This window comes from Musa acuminata, chromosome BXJ3-9, assembly GCF_036884655.1.
Source record: "Musa acuminata AAA Group cultivar baxijiao chromosome BXJ3-9, Cavendish_Baxijiao_AAA, whole genome shotgun sequence".
NCBI classification, from domain to species: Eukaryota; Viridiplantae; Streptophyta; class Magnoliopsida; order Zingiberales; family Musaceae; genus Musa; species Musa acuminata.
This window is the reverse complement of record NC_088357.1, coordinates 27183806-27199626: the sequence shown is the minus strand read 5'-3', so window position 1 is coordinate 27199626 and position 15821 is coordinate 27183806. Positions and strand designations below refer to the sequence as shown.

Sequence of the window (15821 nt, the reverse complement as noted above, 5' to 3'; positions counted from 1 at the left end):
GTGGCCGGAGCGTTGGTTAAGCCGAAAGGCATCACCAAGAACTCAAACGCTCCATACCTGGTCACACAGGTAGTCTTCGGTTCGTCGCCTTCAGCAATGCGCACCTGCCAATACCCCGACCGAAGGTCGAGTTTTGAGAAATACTTGGCTTTGCCCAATTGGTCGAACAAGTCCGCAATAAGCGGGATGGGATACTTGTTCTTCACTGTCACTTTGTTGAGGGCTCAGTAGTCGACACATAATCGGAGGCTCCCATCTTGTTTCTTCTAGAAGAGAACTGGAGCTCCGAAAGGTGCTTTAGAGCTGCGGATGAGACCACCGCTTAGCAGTTCACCTAATTGCTTCCTGAGTTCTGCCAACTCTGGCGGGGGCATGCGGTAGGGTGGTCTCGCTGGAGGCTTCACTCCTGGCTCCAGCTCGATGTTGTGATCCACGCCCCTGCGTGGTGGAAGAGTCTTCGGCAACTCGGGTGGCATAACGTCATTGAACTCTTTCAGGACGTCCGCCACCACAATAGGTTCTTGAATGGCCTTCTCGTCAAGTGGCTCTAGCTTCATCGCAGCCACGAAGGTTAATTCACCTTTTCGCACCCCTTTCTTTAGTTGCAACGTCGATATATGTTGCAGTTCCTTGGTTCCTCTCCGAGAAACAAGAACCACGCAGGGATCGTCACCTCCCATCACACATAGGGAGTTCAAGAACGGCATTGGCACCAACTTCGCCGCGTGCATAAACTCTATTCCAAGAATCACTTGGAAGTCATCCAATGGCACTGCCATCATGTTGGTGTTCCCGCTCCATGTCCCGATTTTGATGGGGACTCCCTTCGCCAACTCGGAGATTCGCCTGGCCTCCGAGTTCACCGCCTTCATTCGACTTGGGCTCTTCTCCAAGATTAACCTAAGTCGCTTTGCTTCTCGATCGGCTATAAAGTTGTGGGTAGCGCCCGTGTCCACCATTACACGAGTTGTTTGGCCATTGAGCTTGATGTCGACATACATTAGCTCGCCACTTCCTCTGGCCCCTCCATAACCATGAGGCTCGGGTGCCCTCAAGTTTTGTGGTGGTGCAACGCGGGTGTTGCTTCCTCCCGCATTTAGTGCTCTTGTGAGCATGGCCACCTTTGAAGTGAGTTCCGCCACAACATCCTGTAAGTGTTGCACGGAGTCTTTGGTGTCATCAGATAGTCAGTCGACTAGGGCCTCGACCTTGTCGATCCTGGACTCCGCTTCCTCTTGCGAGCTCTCTACCCCAACAAGCATTTGTTGGCCATGGTAGAGTTCATCCACGCTCGCTTCAAGAACATCCAGGCGGGTTTCCGCCGTTGTGAGTCTCTTCTTGTGACTCTTTTTCCCAGTTGGCGCTCCAAATTGCGCCTCCTCCGCTCGCGGAGAGTAGCCAACTTCTCGCTCATCATGTTCGCTGCCGCGCTCCTCTTGAGCGGCTCCAATAGTATGAGAGCGAGTGTGCACATGCAGCCCACCTATAGCTGCTTGGGGCAAGGGTCCGGCTTGCCCCGTCTTGCTGGATTCGCCACGATGCTTTGCCATGGCGAAGTTGCGAAGTTCCTTCGCTGCTCGCTCGAAGTGCTTGCCCGCTCTGATACCACAATGTCACGGCCTTAGTTGGAATTGCCTAAAGCGTGAGGCACCCTTGCGGCCAAAACGCGAACTTAGCTTGCGTAGCCTAAGTCGCGCTTTGCCCTTGCGATATTGCTCCGCAAAGATCAGCCCACTTGTAACCTCTCGCAAGTCCCGAAGGACCTGTAAAAGAGAAAGTTGATTAGTTCGAAAGAACGAGCGACGGACAAGTCCCGACGTCTCGCGAAAAAGGGGAAGCTTTACAAGCAATTCAGCGAGCACCTTGCGTGCACAAGAGAAAAGAGGGAGAGGGGGAAAACAAGGGCTTTAGAAGGTTGAACGAACAGTTGCAAGCCCACAAACAGCTGCTCACCGAGTCCCGGGCGCGACAACAAGTTCCCGTCAAGGCAATGTGCGAAATTGCGAATGAGTGTTCAACGCCCGGTACTATACCGAAGCCCCATCCAGCCCTGTGCCACCCGGGGGGTTCAAAGGGACTGAGATGGCTGACGTTTTGGTGAGCAGAGGCAGATTCCAGAAATCAGCCCGCGGCACACGAAAACGGAGTTGTTTTGGGGTTCTTTTGCTCGGTTCGGTGAGCGATCGCTTTGTAACGTTGCAGCTTGTTCGAACTTACATTTTTACAAGCAAAATGACTCAAAACCAAGGCAAAACAGGCTGCCAAGTAATTGTACATGTAGATGAGAGCGACGAACGATTTGTTGAACGGAGTTGTTGTGGGTGCGCGGCGACCGTTCGTGACAATAGTGCAATGAACAATAATAATCTCAAGTCTCAAACTATCATCTTTCAAGATGTTTAGTTCCAAGGCACCAAGCTCCAAGTCAAATCATCAAGTTTCTAAACAACTAATCCCAAGGCACTCAATGTTGCTTTGTAACTTGTGGTCCATCAGTATGTTTTGTAACAATAAGCAATTTTAGGGTTAGATTAATATTTTTATTATTTAGGATGACAAAAGGGCTTAAGAAATGATGGAATTGAGAAAGCAATATTACCCTAAGTCATAAATTATGTTAGATTTATAAAGGGTAACATGGGGAAAAAAGAAATTAGGGTTTTATACTTAAGGAGGACCCCCTCCCCCTTTTTTTTTTTTTTCTTTTCAACTTGGGCATGTGGAGTCATCATTATTGGTGACGACAGCTCATCCATGTCAAGATATCAATGAAGGGATCCGACAAGATTTCTTTAATTTTGATTTAACAAGTAGTGTCGTTTTTCTTCCTTCTTTTGGTAAACCTTAAAATCTAAACCCTAGTTAATCCTCTCTGATAAACATCTCATGCTGCACTCAGTTTTTAGCTTTATTTCATAAATATTAGTGCCTTCTACTTTAGACGGTTATTTTTCTCATCTTAGTGCCTTCCACAAGATGGGGTTCAATTCTTTTGGGTTTAGTATGTACCTAACTATCTAGTTAATATATTTTCTGAAAAGAATATGAAAAGCATATGATATATGATATATTTATACGACAAAGGGAGAAAAATAAAAGAAAATGCATCAACACATATGGATACAAGTAATGTGATGAATTTGAGTTATTCCCAAGGATTGAAATTTCGTATCATACCGATGTTTCGAGATTCGCTCAGTACGGTACGGTACTGTATATCAAGCGATATATTTCGGTATACCGCTCGATATATATATATATATATATATATATATATAAGTGAAAAAAAAATCTGCGACGACGCCTCTCTTCTCCCCATGCGGGATGATGTCGCCAAGGCAACGTCACAGAAAAACGAGGCCTATTTATATATATATGTGTGTGTATATATATATATGTGTGTGTGTGTATATATACATATATATGTGTGTATATATACATATACATATATATATATATATACATACATATATATATATATGTCTATATATGTATATGTATATATATGTATATGTATATATGTATATATATACATATATACATATATACATATATATATACATATACATATATATATATACATATATACACATACATATATATATATATTTATTTATTTATTTATATATTTATATATAAGTAAAAAAAAAAATCTGCAACGTCGCCTCTTCTCGTGGTGCGGATGAGAGGTCATCCACAAACGAGGAGGGAGAGCGGCGCAGGTACTCTTCTTCTCCTTTTTCTTTCGTCTCCTTCTCCCTCTTCTTTCTTCTCCCTCGGTCACCCCTTTTCTTTCTTCTTCCTCGGTCACCGTCGATTTAAAACGATAATGGGGCGAAAATAGCTCAATCGACAATACCGCCCGGTAGTGGGCAGTCCGTGTACCGATCTATTGGCGGACCACTACGTACCGTCCGATACGGGCAATATTATTTGAAATTGAAGACCTTGGTTGTTCCTTATCCTTTTACTTATTGATTTGACTATATAAAATGCATATGTTTTTTTTTTTTTAATATGATATGAACAGTTATAATATGTTTAAAATTTTGCTTACCCACCTATGAGCAAGACGTGAGTAATTATTTATTTGTTGTAAATACTCATCCCACTCTTGTTGATTTTTTTCCGACGAAGATATCTCTATACTTGTGATATAAGTGCAAAACATGAACTCTTGATAATCATGAAGTGCCAGCGATCGAACCAAATGAATGGGTCCAGGACCTCTATTAGAAAGCAAATATAGTGGCAATAAACTGTTAGAGCCCATTTGACATTTGCAGACGTAATACTTGCTTTTTATTTAAACTGGAACTCTTATTTATATGTCTTGAAACTCATGAACAATATTAGTTTAGGTTGTTATCAGCTATAATTATGGACTTTTACCTGTTGTTGTGTCATATGATAGGTTGATATAACATACTACATGTGGACACCTTAAATGTCATCAGTTTGTGCTACTTGGGGTGATGAATCTAGATGCAAGTTAGCCCAATCCATAGACATTTGGTGGGATCAGTCTAGTCCCTGGTTTCAAGGTGTGACATTTTATAACTTTTAGCCACTAAATAGGGTTGGTGAGAGTTAAGTAATTGATTAAGGTAGGTGGTAGTTATCTATAAAAGGAGAGGGGAGGAGAATTTGAGGGATAATCCTATATTAGTCGATGAATCCTTGTATTTGAGCTCTTAGCTCTTAGTTATCCTAAGAAAAGAAGAGGACTTATCTTTCTCATTTCATATTGTCTCTTAACCTCTTCTCTCTTCTTGTTCCACATCAGCATATGTCCCTCAAGTTATATTTAATAGAATATTATAGGTAGGTGCTTGTCCTGAACAGATTATACTCCTTGAGACCCTAAGGTAGGTGCTTGTCCTCATTGATTAGTTACTTAAACATTATAATTAAGGCAATATAGCTATATCTTCCAGTAATTTAGATAGATGTGTTAGGATCGAGAGCACTAAGAGGGGGGGGGTGAATTAGTGCAGCGGAAATCTTACAGCGATTAAAAACCAAAAGCTGCGTTCGTTCAATAAAAAAAAACTATTATGATGCAAAAGCTAATTCTCAGTTTGTATCTAAGTGCAGTTTGCGTCTAAGCGCAGATTGCGTCTAAGCGCAGTTTGCGTCTAAACACAGTTTGCGTCTAAGCGCAGTTTGCATCTAAACACAGTTTGCGTCTAAGCGCAGTTTTACGTCTAAGCGCAGTTTACGTCTAAACTCAGATTTACGTCTAAACGCAGTTTTACGTCTAAACTCAGATTTACGTCTAAACGCTGTTTTACGTCTAGACGCAGATTTACGTCTAAACTTTGAAACTCGTTTGTATACTCGCAGAAAGCAGTATGCAGTTGAAATCAAGACGTAAACGTGAACTGAGAACTGATGATTGTGAGAGGAAAGCCGATTTACGTCTAAATGCAGTTTTACGTCTAAATGTTGAAACTCGTTCGTAAAATTGTAGAGGACAGTTTGCAGTTATCAATAGGATCAAAATGTAAGTGTAAACTGCAAAGAAACTCTTTCGTAAAAGCACCGAAGACAGTTCTGCAGAATCAAACGTAAACGTAAACTGTAATGTACGAAAATACGAATTTACGTCTGAATGCAGATTCGGAAGAACAGCACTTAGAACTTGTTCGTGAAAGCGCAGAGAGCAGTAGTAATGGAGGAGGTTTGCAGTAATGATAAAGTGCTCAAAAATAAACGCAAACCAGAGATTTAGAGTGGTTCGGTCAGCCTTGACCTACTCCACTTTTGGCTTCCTCCACCGACGAGGTTGCCGACGTCAACTAGGGGCCTTCCTTCAATGGGCGAAGGCCAAACTGCCCTTTTACAGTTTCTCTCCTTTTAACAGGCTCAGGAGACAACCTTTACAGACCTTTCTCTCCTCACTTTACAACTGAAAACTTGAAGAACAGAAGGAGGAGACTTAAAGGCTTTACAACACTTTTGAGCTCTTAGAATCACAGAAAAGATCAAGATTTCGGTGTGGGTCTGTTTCTTTTCAGTGCTGAATGGGTGGGGTATTTATAGGCCCCAACCCAATTCAAATTTCGAGCTCAAAACGATCAAATCCCGAAATTCCGGGATCAGGCGGTTGCACCTCTTGACTGGAGAGGTGGCACCGCCTGGCAGAGCTCGAAGTCTGAGCTCAGGCGGTTGCACCTCTCGACTGGAGAGGTGGCACCGCCTGGCAGAGCTCGAAGACTGAGCTCAGACGGTTGCACCTTCTCTGTCAGGGGTGGTTGCACCTTCCTGCCAGAGCTCGAAAACCGAGCTCAGGCGGTGCATCTCCTGACCAGAGAAGTTTCTCTTCTCTGCCAGAGGTGATCGCCCCTTTCTGCCAGAGGTGGTTGCACCTCTCTGCCAGAGGTGGTTGCACCTCTCTGCCAGAGCTCGAAGACTGAGCTTAGGCTGTGCATCTCCTGGCCAGAGAGGTCGTACTTCTCTTCCAGAGCTCGAAGACTGAGCTCGGTGATTGCATCACCAGGCAGAGCTCGAAACTTGAGCTCAGGCGGTGCTACCGCTTGACAGAGGAGGTTGCACCGCCCAGTCTCGCTTGGAGACTGAGCCCTGGGCGGTTGCACCGCCTGACTGGAGCGGTTGCACCTCCCAGTCTCGCTGGGAGACTTAGCCTGGGCGGTGGCACCGCCTGGCTGGAGCGGTTGCACCGCCCAGTCTCGCTGGGAGACTTAGCCTGGGCGGTTGCACCTCCCTGCCTGGGCGGTTGCACCTCCCACAGCTTCTTGGGTTCGAATGGGTTGAACCATTCGACCCAACTTGAGTTCTTCAGGGGCCCAATTGCCCCAGGATTAAGCTAATGGGATCACCTCCCATTTCTAACTTAATCACCGTGCTAACTACGATTAAATCTAAGACAATTTCTGCAGCTTTGCTTCGGTACGTCAATTGCTTTTTCCGGCGAGTTTCCGGCGAACTTCCGTCGATCATCCGATGAACCCTCGGTGATGCTTCTGCGGACTTCCGGCAAACTCCTGGACTTTGCGACGATCCACTTGGCGAGTTCCGACGAGCTTCGCTTGGCAAGCTTCTGGACTTCTCGGATCTGTTCCCGCAGAACCTCCGACGACCGTCCGTACTTCCGTCGAACTCTCGAACTCCCAACGTGATCATGAACTTGACTCCGGCGCAACTCCTGCTGCTTGTCTTTCTTCCATCGTAGTTAATCCTGCACACTCAAAACAAAAACTTCGATCGAGACAATTAATCCTAAACAATTAACCAAGTTGTCCGGCATGTCATTGGTCCCTCGACGCTTCGTCCGATTCTTCGGCGCATCGTCCTTTCCTACAGCCTATTGCCCAATCGGCCAGTTGACTCCGCAACTCCGATATCCTTGGCACAATACCCGCTCTTCTTGGCCCGATGCCTGAGTCCACGGCCCGAAGCCTTCTGTCGATACGTCGACCGATCTACTGGCCCGACGTCCAATCTTCTGACATGTTCCTCCGGCACAACATGATGTTCCTGCTTTAATAGTCTCATCCTGATCAAAGCATCCTGCGTCACTCAAAACGCAGATTAAATCATAAACATATATCAAGTAGTTTCATCATCAAAATACGAGATTCAACAATCTCCCCCTTTTTGATGATGACAACTACTTGATGATGGAGTTAACCTTAACTCCCGGAGTTTAAACAAACTCCCCCTATCAATATGCCATATTGATAGAAACTCTTAGATTCAAAAATCTAAGCAACATGTCATCATAAACGGAGTTAACCTTAACTCCCAGAGTTTAAACAAACTCCCCCTATCAATATGCCATATTGATAGAACCTTGAATTCAAACTGAATTCAAGTCATTGCAATATTCATCGTGAATACTTGCAACACGTCAACATGAACATATGCATAAACTTATGCATCACATGTCATGTCATCAACATACTTTCATCAACATACTTCTCCCCCTTTGTCATCAACAAAAAGGAGAAGTATCATAATCAAGTGTTTGTGATATTGGTTCAACTTATTGCATGAAAAACATATTATCAAGTTTTATCATCATACAGTTTTGAAGCCAGAAAATTTAGCAAATGTTACATCATGCTTAGAATATTCAGGCTATCAAGTTTTAGATATGCAAGTTTTACAGCATACAAGATAGCACTTTTAGAACATGCAAGCTAGCAGTTTTGAGATGTTCAAGAAAGCAACTCTTGCTTCTTGAGATATGCAAATTTGTCAAGTTTTGCTAGATGTGCAAGTTAGCATTTTTGCCTCTTGAGATAGGCAAGATAGCACATATGCTTCTTTTGAGATAGCAACTTTTCGCTTCTCTTTAGACTACAAGCTAGCAATTTTTACGATATACAAGTTTCGCAATATACAGGCTAGCAAAAACTTCGAAAGCAAATGCAAGATAACTTTCTTGTGTAGGCTCATGATTATTGCTTCCTATTGTAATGTGCAGGTTGCAAGTCTTGCTTCTTGAGATATTCAAGATAGTGATTTTCAAGAAGACAATTTTTGCTTCTTGAAATAAGCAAGTTAGCAATCAAGTTTTTGCATCTTCTTGACTTGTGCAAGCTAGCTATCTCCCCCTTTGTCATTGTCAAAAAGAAAGAAAGAATACAGTTTTGTAGTTCTTTTTCCTTTTACAACGATTTCAAAATCATGACAAAGGATGAATAATCAAGTTATGAATGTCAAGACAATTTTTCATCATGAATATTTTATCATTGCATGCATCGTTATCATAGGTTGAAGTATTACATGCATAATTTCATATCATAAATGTTTCATATCATGATGGTATCAATTTTGTCAAATTATATCCTACCATCCATGATCAAAACTTCTCCCCATTTTATCATTGAAAACAAGAAGAAAGTAGGGGGTAGAGCATAAAAGTGTTAAATATTTCAATCATTTCAAGGCATCATAGATCAAGTTATGATTCGTGATTCATCATAAAGCAAGTTAGTTTTCAATCATCACATAAGGCATTTAAGGAATTTTTGAAACATAGGAGAATGATTAATTTAAGCATACAATGTTTCAATCCAATTCAAGTCATGAATATCAATGCTTTCATATTGTGAGTATCAATTCAAGATTATGATTTAGATAAAACTTGTTCAAATCAAATCATTAACTTGAAATTCATAATCAAGTCATTAAAATTAATTTCGAGATTCACAAAATATCATGAAATCATTAATCTCAATCAGATGGGAAAAGCATTTTTTAAGAGATTCTTTTTCATCTAATCATGCCTTAGTCTTTATATGCCAAATTAAGATAAGCATGAAGGTTCAAGACAAAAGGCAAAGAAATCTTGTTATTTCTATATTATGAAATATATGATATCAAGGCTCATGATTCATTTGAAAAGATATAGTACAAAGAGCAACTTGAAACATTATTATCAAGATCACATTTTAAAATATTCCAAGTTTTAAGATATTAATATGACACTTTATTGAATTCTAAGAAATCAAAAGACAAGTTGCATTTCATTTGAAGAACTCCTTTTTGATAAGCATAATGAACGATCTTGATTTATAACGAGCTTCATATTATAATTATCAAGATCATGATTTTAATAATTATTCTCTTTAGCAATGAATCACAAAAGCACTTTATTTTTGCATAAGAAATCTCATTGTATTATGATTTATAAATTCTTTTTCTGCACATGAATCATAGGAGATATGTATGTGAAACATATCTTTGCAAGCAAAAATACTATCATTCATATTTCAAGATGGAATTTATAAGCAGGAATCATTTCATCAAATCTATTTTAGAAAATTATTTTTCATAAGTGTATGAGGAAATCCGATTGTTAGGATACCACTTGTTAAGTGAATCCGAAAATGAAATTAACACTTTCATATATTCAGACATGATTTTTGCTATAGATTTTGAATTTAAATCATGAAGATCAAACAAGCTCATGATCATGAATAACTTAAAATCTCATGCATAAAATTGTTAATCATTGTATCATAACCATTTAATATTATTATGCATTACTTTAAATCAAACGTGATTTCATTCAACAATGTTAATCAAACATGATACACATTATTACTTCTTAACCATGATTTCATATTTTCAATTAAAATAATTTTGTTTGTTTATCATAAAATATGTAATATTATCATTTTCGAAATTACTAGCATGATCATAATTTTGTAATTTTTTTTTTTTTTTTAACATGTAATTTTCAAGAAAATTAATTCTAAACTAAAAAAGAAAACTACATCATGAAAGCATCAAGTAATTTCAAAATAAATTAGGGGGATTTCGATTACCTCATCATTGTAGGCTGTTAAGGCGTAGTTTGCCGCCTTGCTTTTGTTGAGTTTCTCTTCTTCGGAGGAGCTCGATTCATCCCAATTTTTGTTCTTCTTCTTGCGTTTAAAGCAAGTAGTTCGATTCTTTTTGCTTTTTAATTTTAGTTTCATTTGTAGTTTAAATTCACCATCACTTGAGCTTATGCTCGAGTGGTCTTCAAATGTTCTATGTCCCAAATCCTTCCTGTTCATTGGAAGGTTGTTTTGTTCATCATTGTCCTCATCACTTGAGTCATCGCTCAAGTGGCATTCATTTGTCCAGAGTTCCAAATCCTTCCTATTCTTTGGAAGGTAATTGTGTTCAACATGTTCATCATGTGCATTGTGCACCATTTCATATGTCATCAATGAACCAATTAGTTCTTCAAGTGGTAAGTTGTTTAGGTTTTTTGCTTCTTGTATTGCAGTTACTTTTGAATCCCAAGTTTTAGAAAGTGAGCGCAAAACTTTGTTAACGAGTTCAAAATCCGAAAAGCTTTTACCAAGTGATTTTAAACCATTGACGACATCCGTAAAACGGGTGTACATGTCAACAACGGTTTCGCTTGGTTTCATATGAAAAAGCTCGAAATCATGTAGTAAAATATTAACTTTCGAGTCTTTGACTCTACTAGTTCCCTCGTGCGTGATTTCAAGAGTGCGCCAAATATCGAAAGCCGTTTCGCACAAAGAAACCCGATTGAACTCATTTTTGTCCAAAGCGCAAAATAAGGCATTCATAGCCTTTGCGTTTAAAGAAAAATACTTCTTCTCTAAATCCGACCATTCGTTCATCGATTTAGAGGGAAGTTGAAAACCGTTTTCAACGATATTCCATAAATACATATTTAGAGAAATCAAGAAAACTCTCATTCGAGTTTTCCAATAAGTGTAGTCCAATCCGTTAAAGAACGGTGGACGAAAGACCGAAAAGCCCTCTTGAAGAGCCATTTCTCTCGGGTGTAAATCCGAAATGAGAAATACCCCGCTCTGATACTAATTGTTAGGATCGAGAGCACTAAGAGGGGGGGGGTGAATTAGTGCAGCGGAAATCTTACAGCGATTAAAAACCAAAAGCTGCGTTCGTTCAATAAAAAAAAACTATTATGATGCAAAAGCTAATTCTCAGTTTGTATCTAAGTGCAGTTTGCGTCTAAGCGCAGATTGCGTCTAAGCGCAGTTTGCGTCTAAACACAGTTTGCGTCTAAGCGCAGTTTGCGTCTAAACACAGTTTGCGTCTAAGCGCAGTTTGCGTCTAAACATATTTTGCGTCTAAGCGCAGTTTTACGTCTAAGCGCAGTTTACGTCTAAACTCAGATTTACGTCTAAACGCAGTTTTACGTCTAAACTCAGATTTACGTCTAAACGCTGTTTTACGTCTAGACGCAGATTTACGTCTAAACTTTGAAACTCGTTTGTATACTCGCAGAAAGCAGTATGCAGTTGAAATCAAGACGTAAACGTGAACTGAGAACTGATGATTGTGAGAGGAAAGCCGATTTACGTCTAAATGCAGTTTTACGTCTAAATGTTGAAACTCGTTCGTAAAATTGTAGAGGACAGTTTGCAGTTATCAATAGGATCAAAATGTAAGTGTAAACTGCAAAGAAACTCTTTCGTAAAAGCACCGAAGACAGTTCTGCAGAATCAAACGTAAACGTAAACTGTAATGTACGAAAATACGAATTTACGTTTGAATGCAGATTCGGAAGAACAGCACTTAGAACTTGTTCGTGAAAGCGCAGAGAGCAGTAGTAATGGAGGAGGTTTGCAGTAATGATAAAGTGCTCAAAAATAAACGCAAACCAGAGATTTAGAGTGGTTCGGTCAGCCTTGACCTACTCCACTTTTGGCTTCCTCCACCGACGAGGTTGCCGACGTCAACTAGGGGCCTTCCTTCAATGGGCGAAGGCCAAACTGCCCTTTTACAGTTTCTCTCCTTTTAACAGGCTCAGGAGACAACCTTTACAGACCTTTCTCTCCTCACTTTACAACTGAAAACTTGAAGAACAGAAGGAGGAGACTTAAAGGCTTTACAACACTTTTGAGCTCTTAGAATCACAGAAAAGATCAAGATTTCGGTGTGGGTCTGTTTCTTTTCAGTGCTGAATGGGTGGGGTATTTATAAGCCCCAACCCAATTCAAATTTCGAGCTCAAAACGATCAAATCCCGAAATTCCGGGATCAGGCGGTTGCACCTCTTGACTGGAGAGGTGGCACCGCCTGGCAGAGCTCGAAGTCTGAGCTCAGGCGATTGCACCTCTCGACTGGAGAGGTGGCACCGCCTGGCAGAGCTCGAAGACTGAGCTCAGACGGTTGCACCTTCTCTGTCAGGGGTGGTTGCACCTTCCTGCCAGAGCTCGAAGACCGAGCTCAGGCGGTGCATCTCCTGACCAGAGAAGTTTCTCTTCTCTGCCAGAGGTGATCGCCCCTTTCTGCCAGAGGTGGTTGCACCTCTCTGCCAGAGCTCGAAGACTGAGCTTAGGCTGTGCATCTCCTGGCCAAAGAGGTCGTACTTCTCTTCCAGAGCTCGAAGACTGAGCTCGGTGATTGCATCACCAGGCAGAGCTCGAAACTTGAGCTCAGGCGGTGCTACCGCTTGACAGAGGAGGTTGCACCGCCCAGTCTCGCTTGGAGACTGAGCCCTGGGCGGTTGCACCGCCTGGCTGGAGCGGTTGCACCTCCCAGTCTCGCTGGGAGACTTAGCCTGGGCGGTGGCACCGCCTGGCTGGAGCGGTTGCACCGCCCAGTCTCGCTGGGAGACTTAGCCTGGGCGGTTGCACCTCCCTGCCTGGGCGGTTGCACCTCCCACAGCTTCTTGGGTTCGAATGGGTTGAACCATTCGACCCAACTTGAGTTCTTCAGGGGCCCAATTGCCCCAGGATTAAGCTAATGGGATCACCTCCCATTTCTAACTTAATCACCGTGCTAACTACGATTAAATCTAAGACAATTTCTGCAGCTTTGCTTCGGTACATCAATTGCTTTTTCCGGCGAGTTTCCGGCGAACTTCCGTCGATCATCCGATGAACCCTCGGTGATGCTTCTGCGGACTTCCGGCAAACTCCTGGACTTTGCGACGATCCACTTGGCGAGTTCCGACGAGCTTCGCTTGGCAAGCTTCTGGACTTCTCGGATCTGTTCCCGCAGAACCTCCGACGACCGTCCGTACTTCCGTCGAACTCTCGAACTCCCAACGTGATCATGAACTTGACTCCAGCGCAACTCCTGCTGCTTGTCTTTCTTCCATCGTAGTTAATCCTGCACACTCAAAACAAAAACTTCGATCGAGACAATTAATCCTAAACAATTAACCAAGTTGTCCGGCATGTCATTGGTCCCTCGACGCTTCGTCCGATTCTTCGGCGCATCGTCCTTTCCTACAGCCTATTGCCCAATCGGCCAGTTGACTCCGCAACTCCGATATCCTTGGCACAATACCCGCTCTTCTTGGCCCGATGCCTGAGTCCACGGCCCGAAGCCTTCTGTCGATACGTCGACCGATCTACTGGCCCGACGTCCAATCTTCTGACATGTTCCTCCGGCACAACATGATGTTCCTGCTTTAATAGTCTCATCCTGATCAAAGCATCCTGCGTCACTCAAAACGCAGATTAAATCATAAACATATATCAAGTAGTTTCATCATCAAATTACGAGATTCAACAAGATGAAAATAGCTGTAGACGTTAAGCTTAAAATTTGGTAAAATATGAACAAGGGGTGGCTTCTTACGAATTAAACTAATAATGTAGAGTTCTAAAGTATAAACTAAAAAGAAACTGTAACAGGAAAGAAACACTTCAAGTTTAAGGGTAGTTGCCTACCATCTACAAGTTGGAACTATAAAAGGTCAGCAAAAAGTGCAGCAAGATAGTCTGATTATGCAGATCAGTTCAAAAAAATGTTTTACCTTACCTGGAAAGAAGCAAACAAAGTGAATATGACATATCCATTTTGTTTGGCATCAACTCTTCTGGTGGCAAAACTGTTCCCATCACGTACACGATGAACCAGATATATAATAGGCGCTATAGCAGCAATATGTGTAATTAATTAGCAATAAATCATTTCATTTGCACTTGTTGCAGCAAAGGAATTTGATAAATAAAATAAAAAACATAATTATAGCAAAAACTAGATTAAAGAAACAATTTCAGAAAATTCTGCAGTAACAAGAAATACAAAAAGTAGCATTAAAGCTGCAAACTAAGTCTACATGGTGTATCAAGGTCCAAATGAATGCCACAGACATGGTTTTAACTATTAAATACTAGTATTGGCACCCATAGAGGATCCAGCTGGGACTGTTATGCACCAATCGGATGGTTGGCATAGAAGCACAAAAGAAAAAAAAAAAAGAATTCCATTTTGAAACTCTGCCCTGCACTTTAGTATACTGGCATACTGTCCACAGCATGGACAGGTACATATTGAGTGTTATTTGTGTTGTGGATGAAAAGAAACAAAAGGAGATTCTCTGCATATATTTAATCCTTAATTTTTCATACTATTATTGTTTTCATTAAATAGAGTTCTGTAGGTAGAGAGACAACTCTCATCAATTTGAGCAATAATCAACAAGTGTTTCTAATGGTCAAGTTGCAGTACAAGTCGAACATATGAAATTTTGTTTGTTAATCTCTTGTATAATAAAAGTATCATGCCACTACACTTCAGAGACATGTCAAGGTAATTTAAATAAATGAGTACATGTTGGAGTGGTGTGTTAATAACCCAAAGATGTTGTGTGATATATTATTATATACTGACAGTTTAATCCTCTGCAGTCTGGCTCCTGTTGGCTAATCAGTGCTGTATATGGTAAACATTTTCTGTGTATATGATTTCTATCTATGCTTTATTCCAATGCTCCAACCTATTTCATTCATCATAAACAAGAAAAATACATAATCTTGCTTGATAGCATTTATTAACTGGTTTCTTTAGTTTTACATCTGTGACATAAATAGAGTTTATGGAAGGGCTGACCCGTGGAATGATGGGTGCGAGGGCCACCATCAACTCAATGCAGAACGAGGAGCGGAACAAATTGGGTGTAACTTGGCAAAGTACCCAAGCTGCATAAAGGGAGTCGACATAAAAGATGAAACATGGAGCGGAGGCACAGAGCTTTCCTTGAACAAAGGTCAAGGACATGAACTCTTGCAGAGGCAAGAGCAGGATCATGTTGTTCCATGGGTCCTTCATTCTGATGCAGCGGACTCATCTTACATAGTGCCGAAGACGAATGGAGCTTCTGGGCACATACACCTTATCTCGGAGAAGCATTTGATGAAGGAACTAAGGCGACTCAACTTGCGAAGGCGAAGTTGGGTTCAGAAGGCCTTGGCACGGGGCAAGAGGACGCGGAGGCGAGTACTCTTGAAGAATATGCCACAGTGTTGTCATTCAAGTTGCCATGAAGGAAGCGGTGCGCAGTGGAGATTGTGCTAGTAGGGGCAAAGGCCCAGGATCCAAACAATGGTGCACTATTTT

General features: G+C 41.5%; 1 protein-coding gene across 7 annotated transcripts in view; it reads right to left on the bottom strand.

Annotated features, from left to right (window-relative positions):
• Nucleotides 1-15821, bottom strand: part of LOC103973237 (acyl-CoA hydrolase 2) — a 95619-nt gene that overhangs the window by 51784 nt on the left and 28014 nt on the right. For 3 of the 7 annotated variants that reach the window (XM_065168153.1, XM_065168154.1, XM_065168155.1), the window contains exon 9: nucleotides 14236-14353. In XM_065168153.1, coding sequence (XP_065024225.1) covers nucleotides 14236-14353 — 118 coding nt within the window. Of the gene's footprint in view, nucleotides 1-10301; nucleotides 11286-14235; nucleotides 14354-15821 lie in introns of those variants that run through there. The other 4 variants (XM_009387739.3, XM_009387741.3, XM_009387742.3 and 1 more) reach the window with 2 other exon arrangements.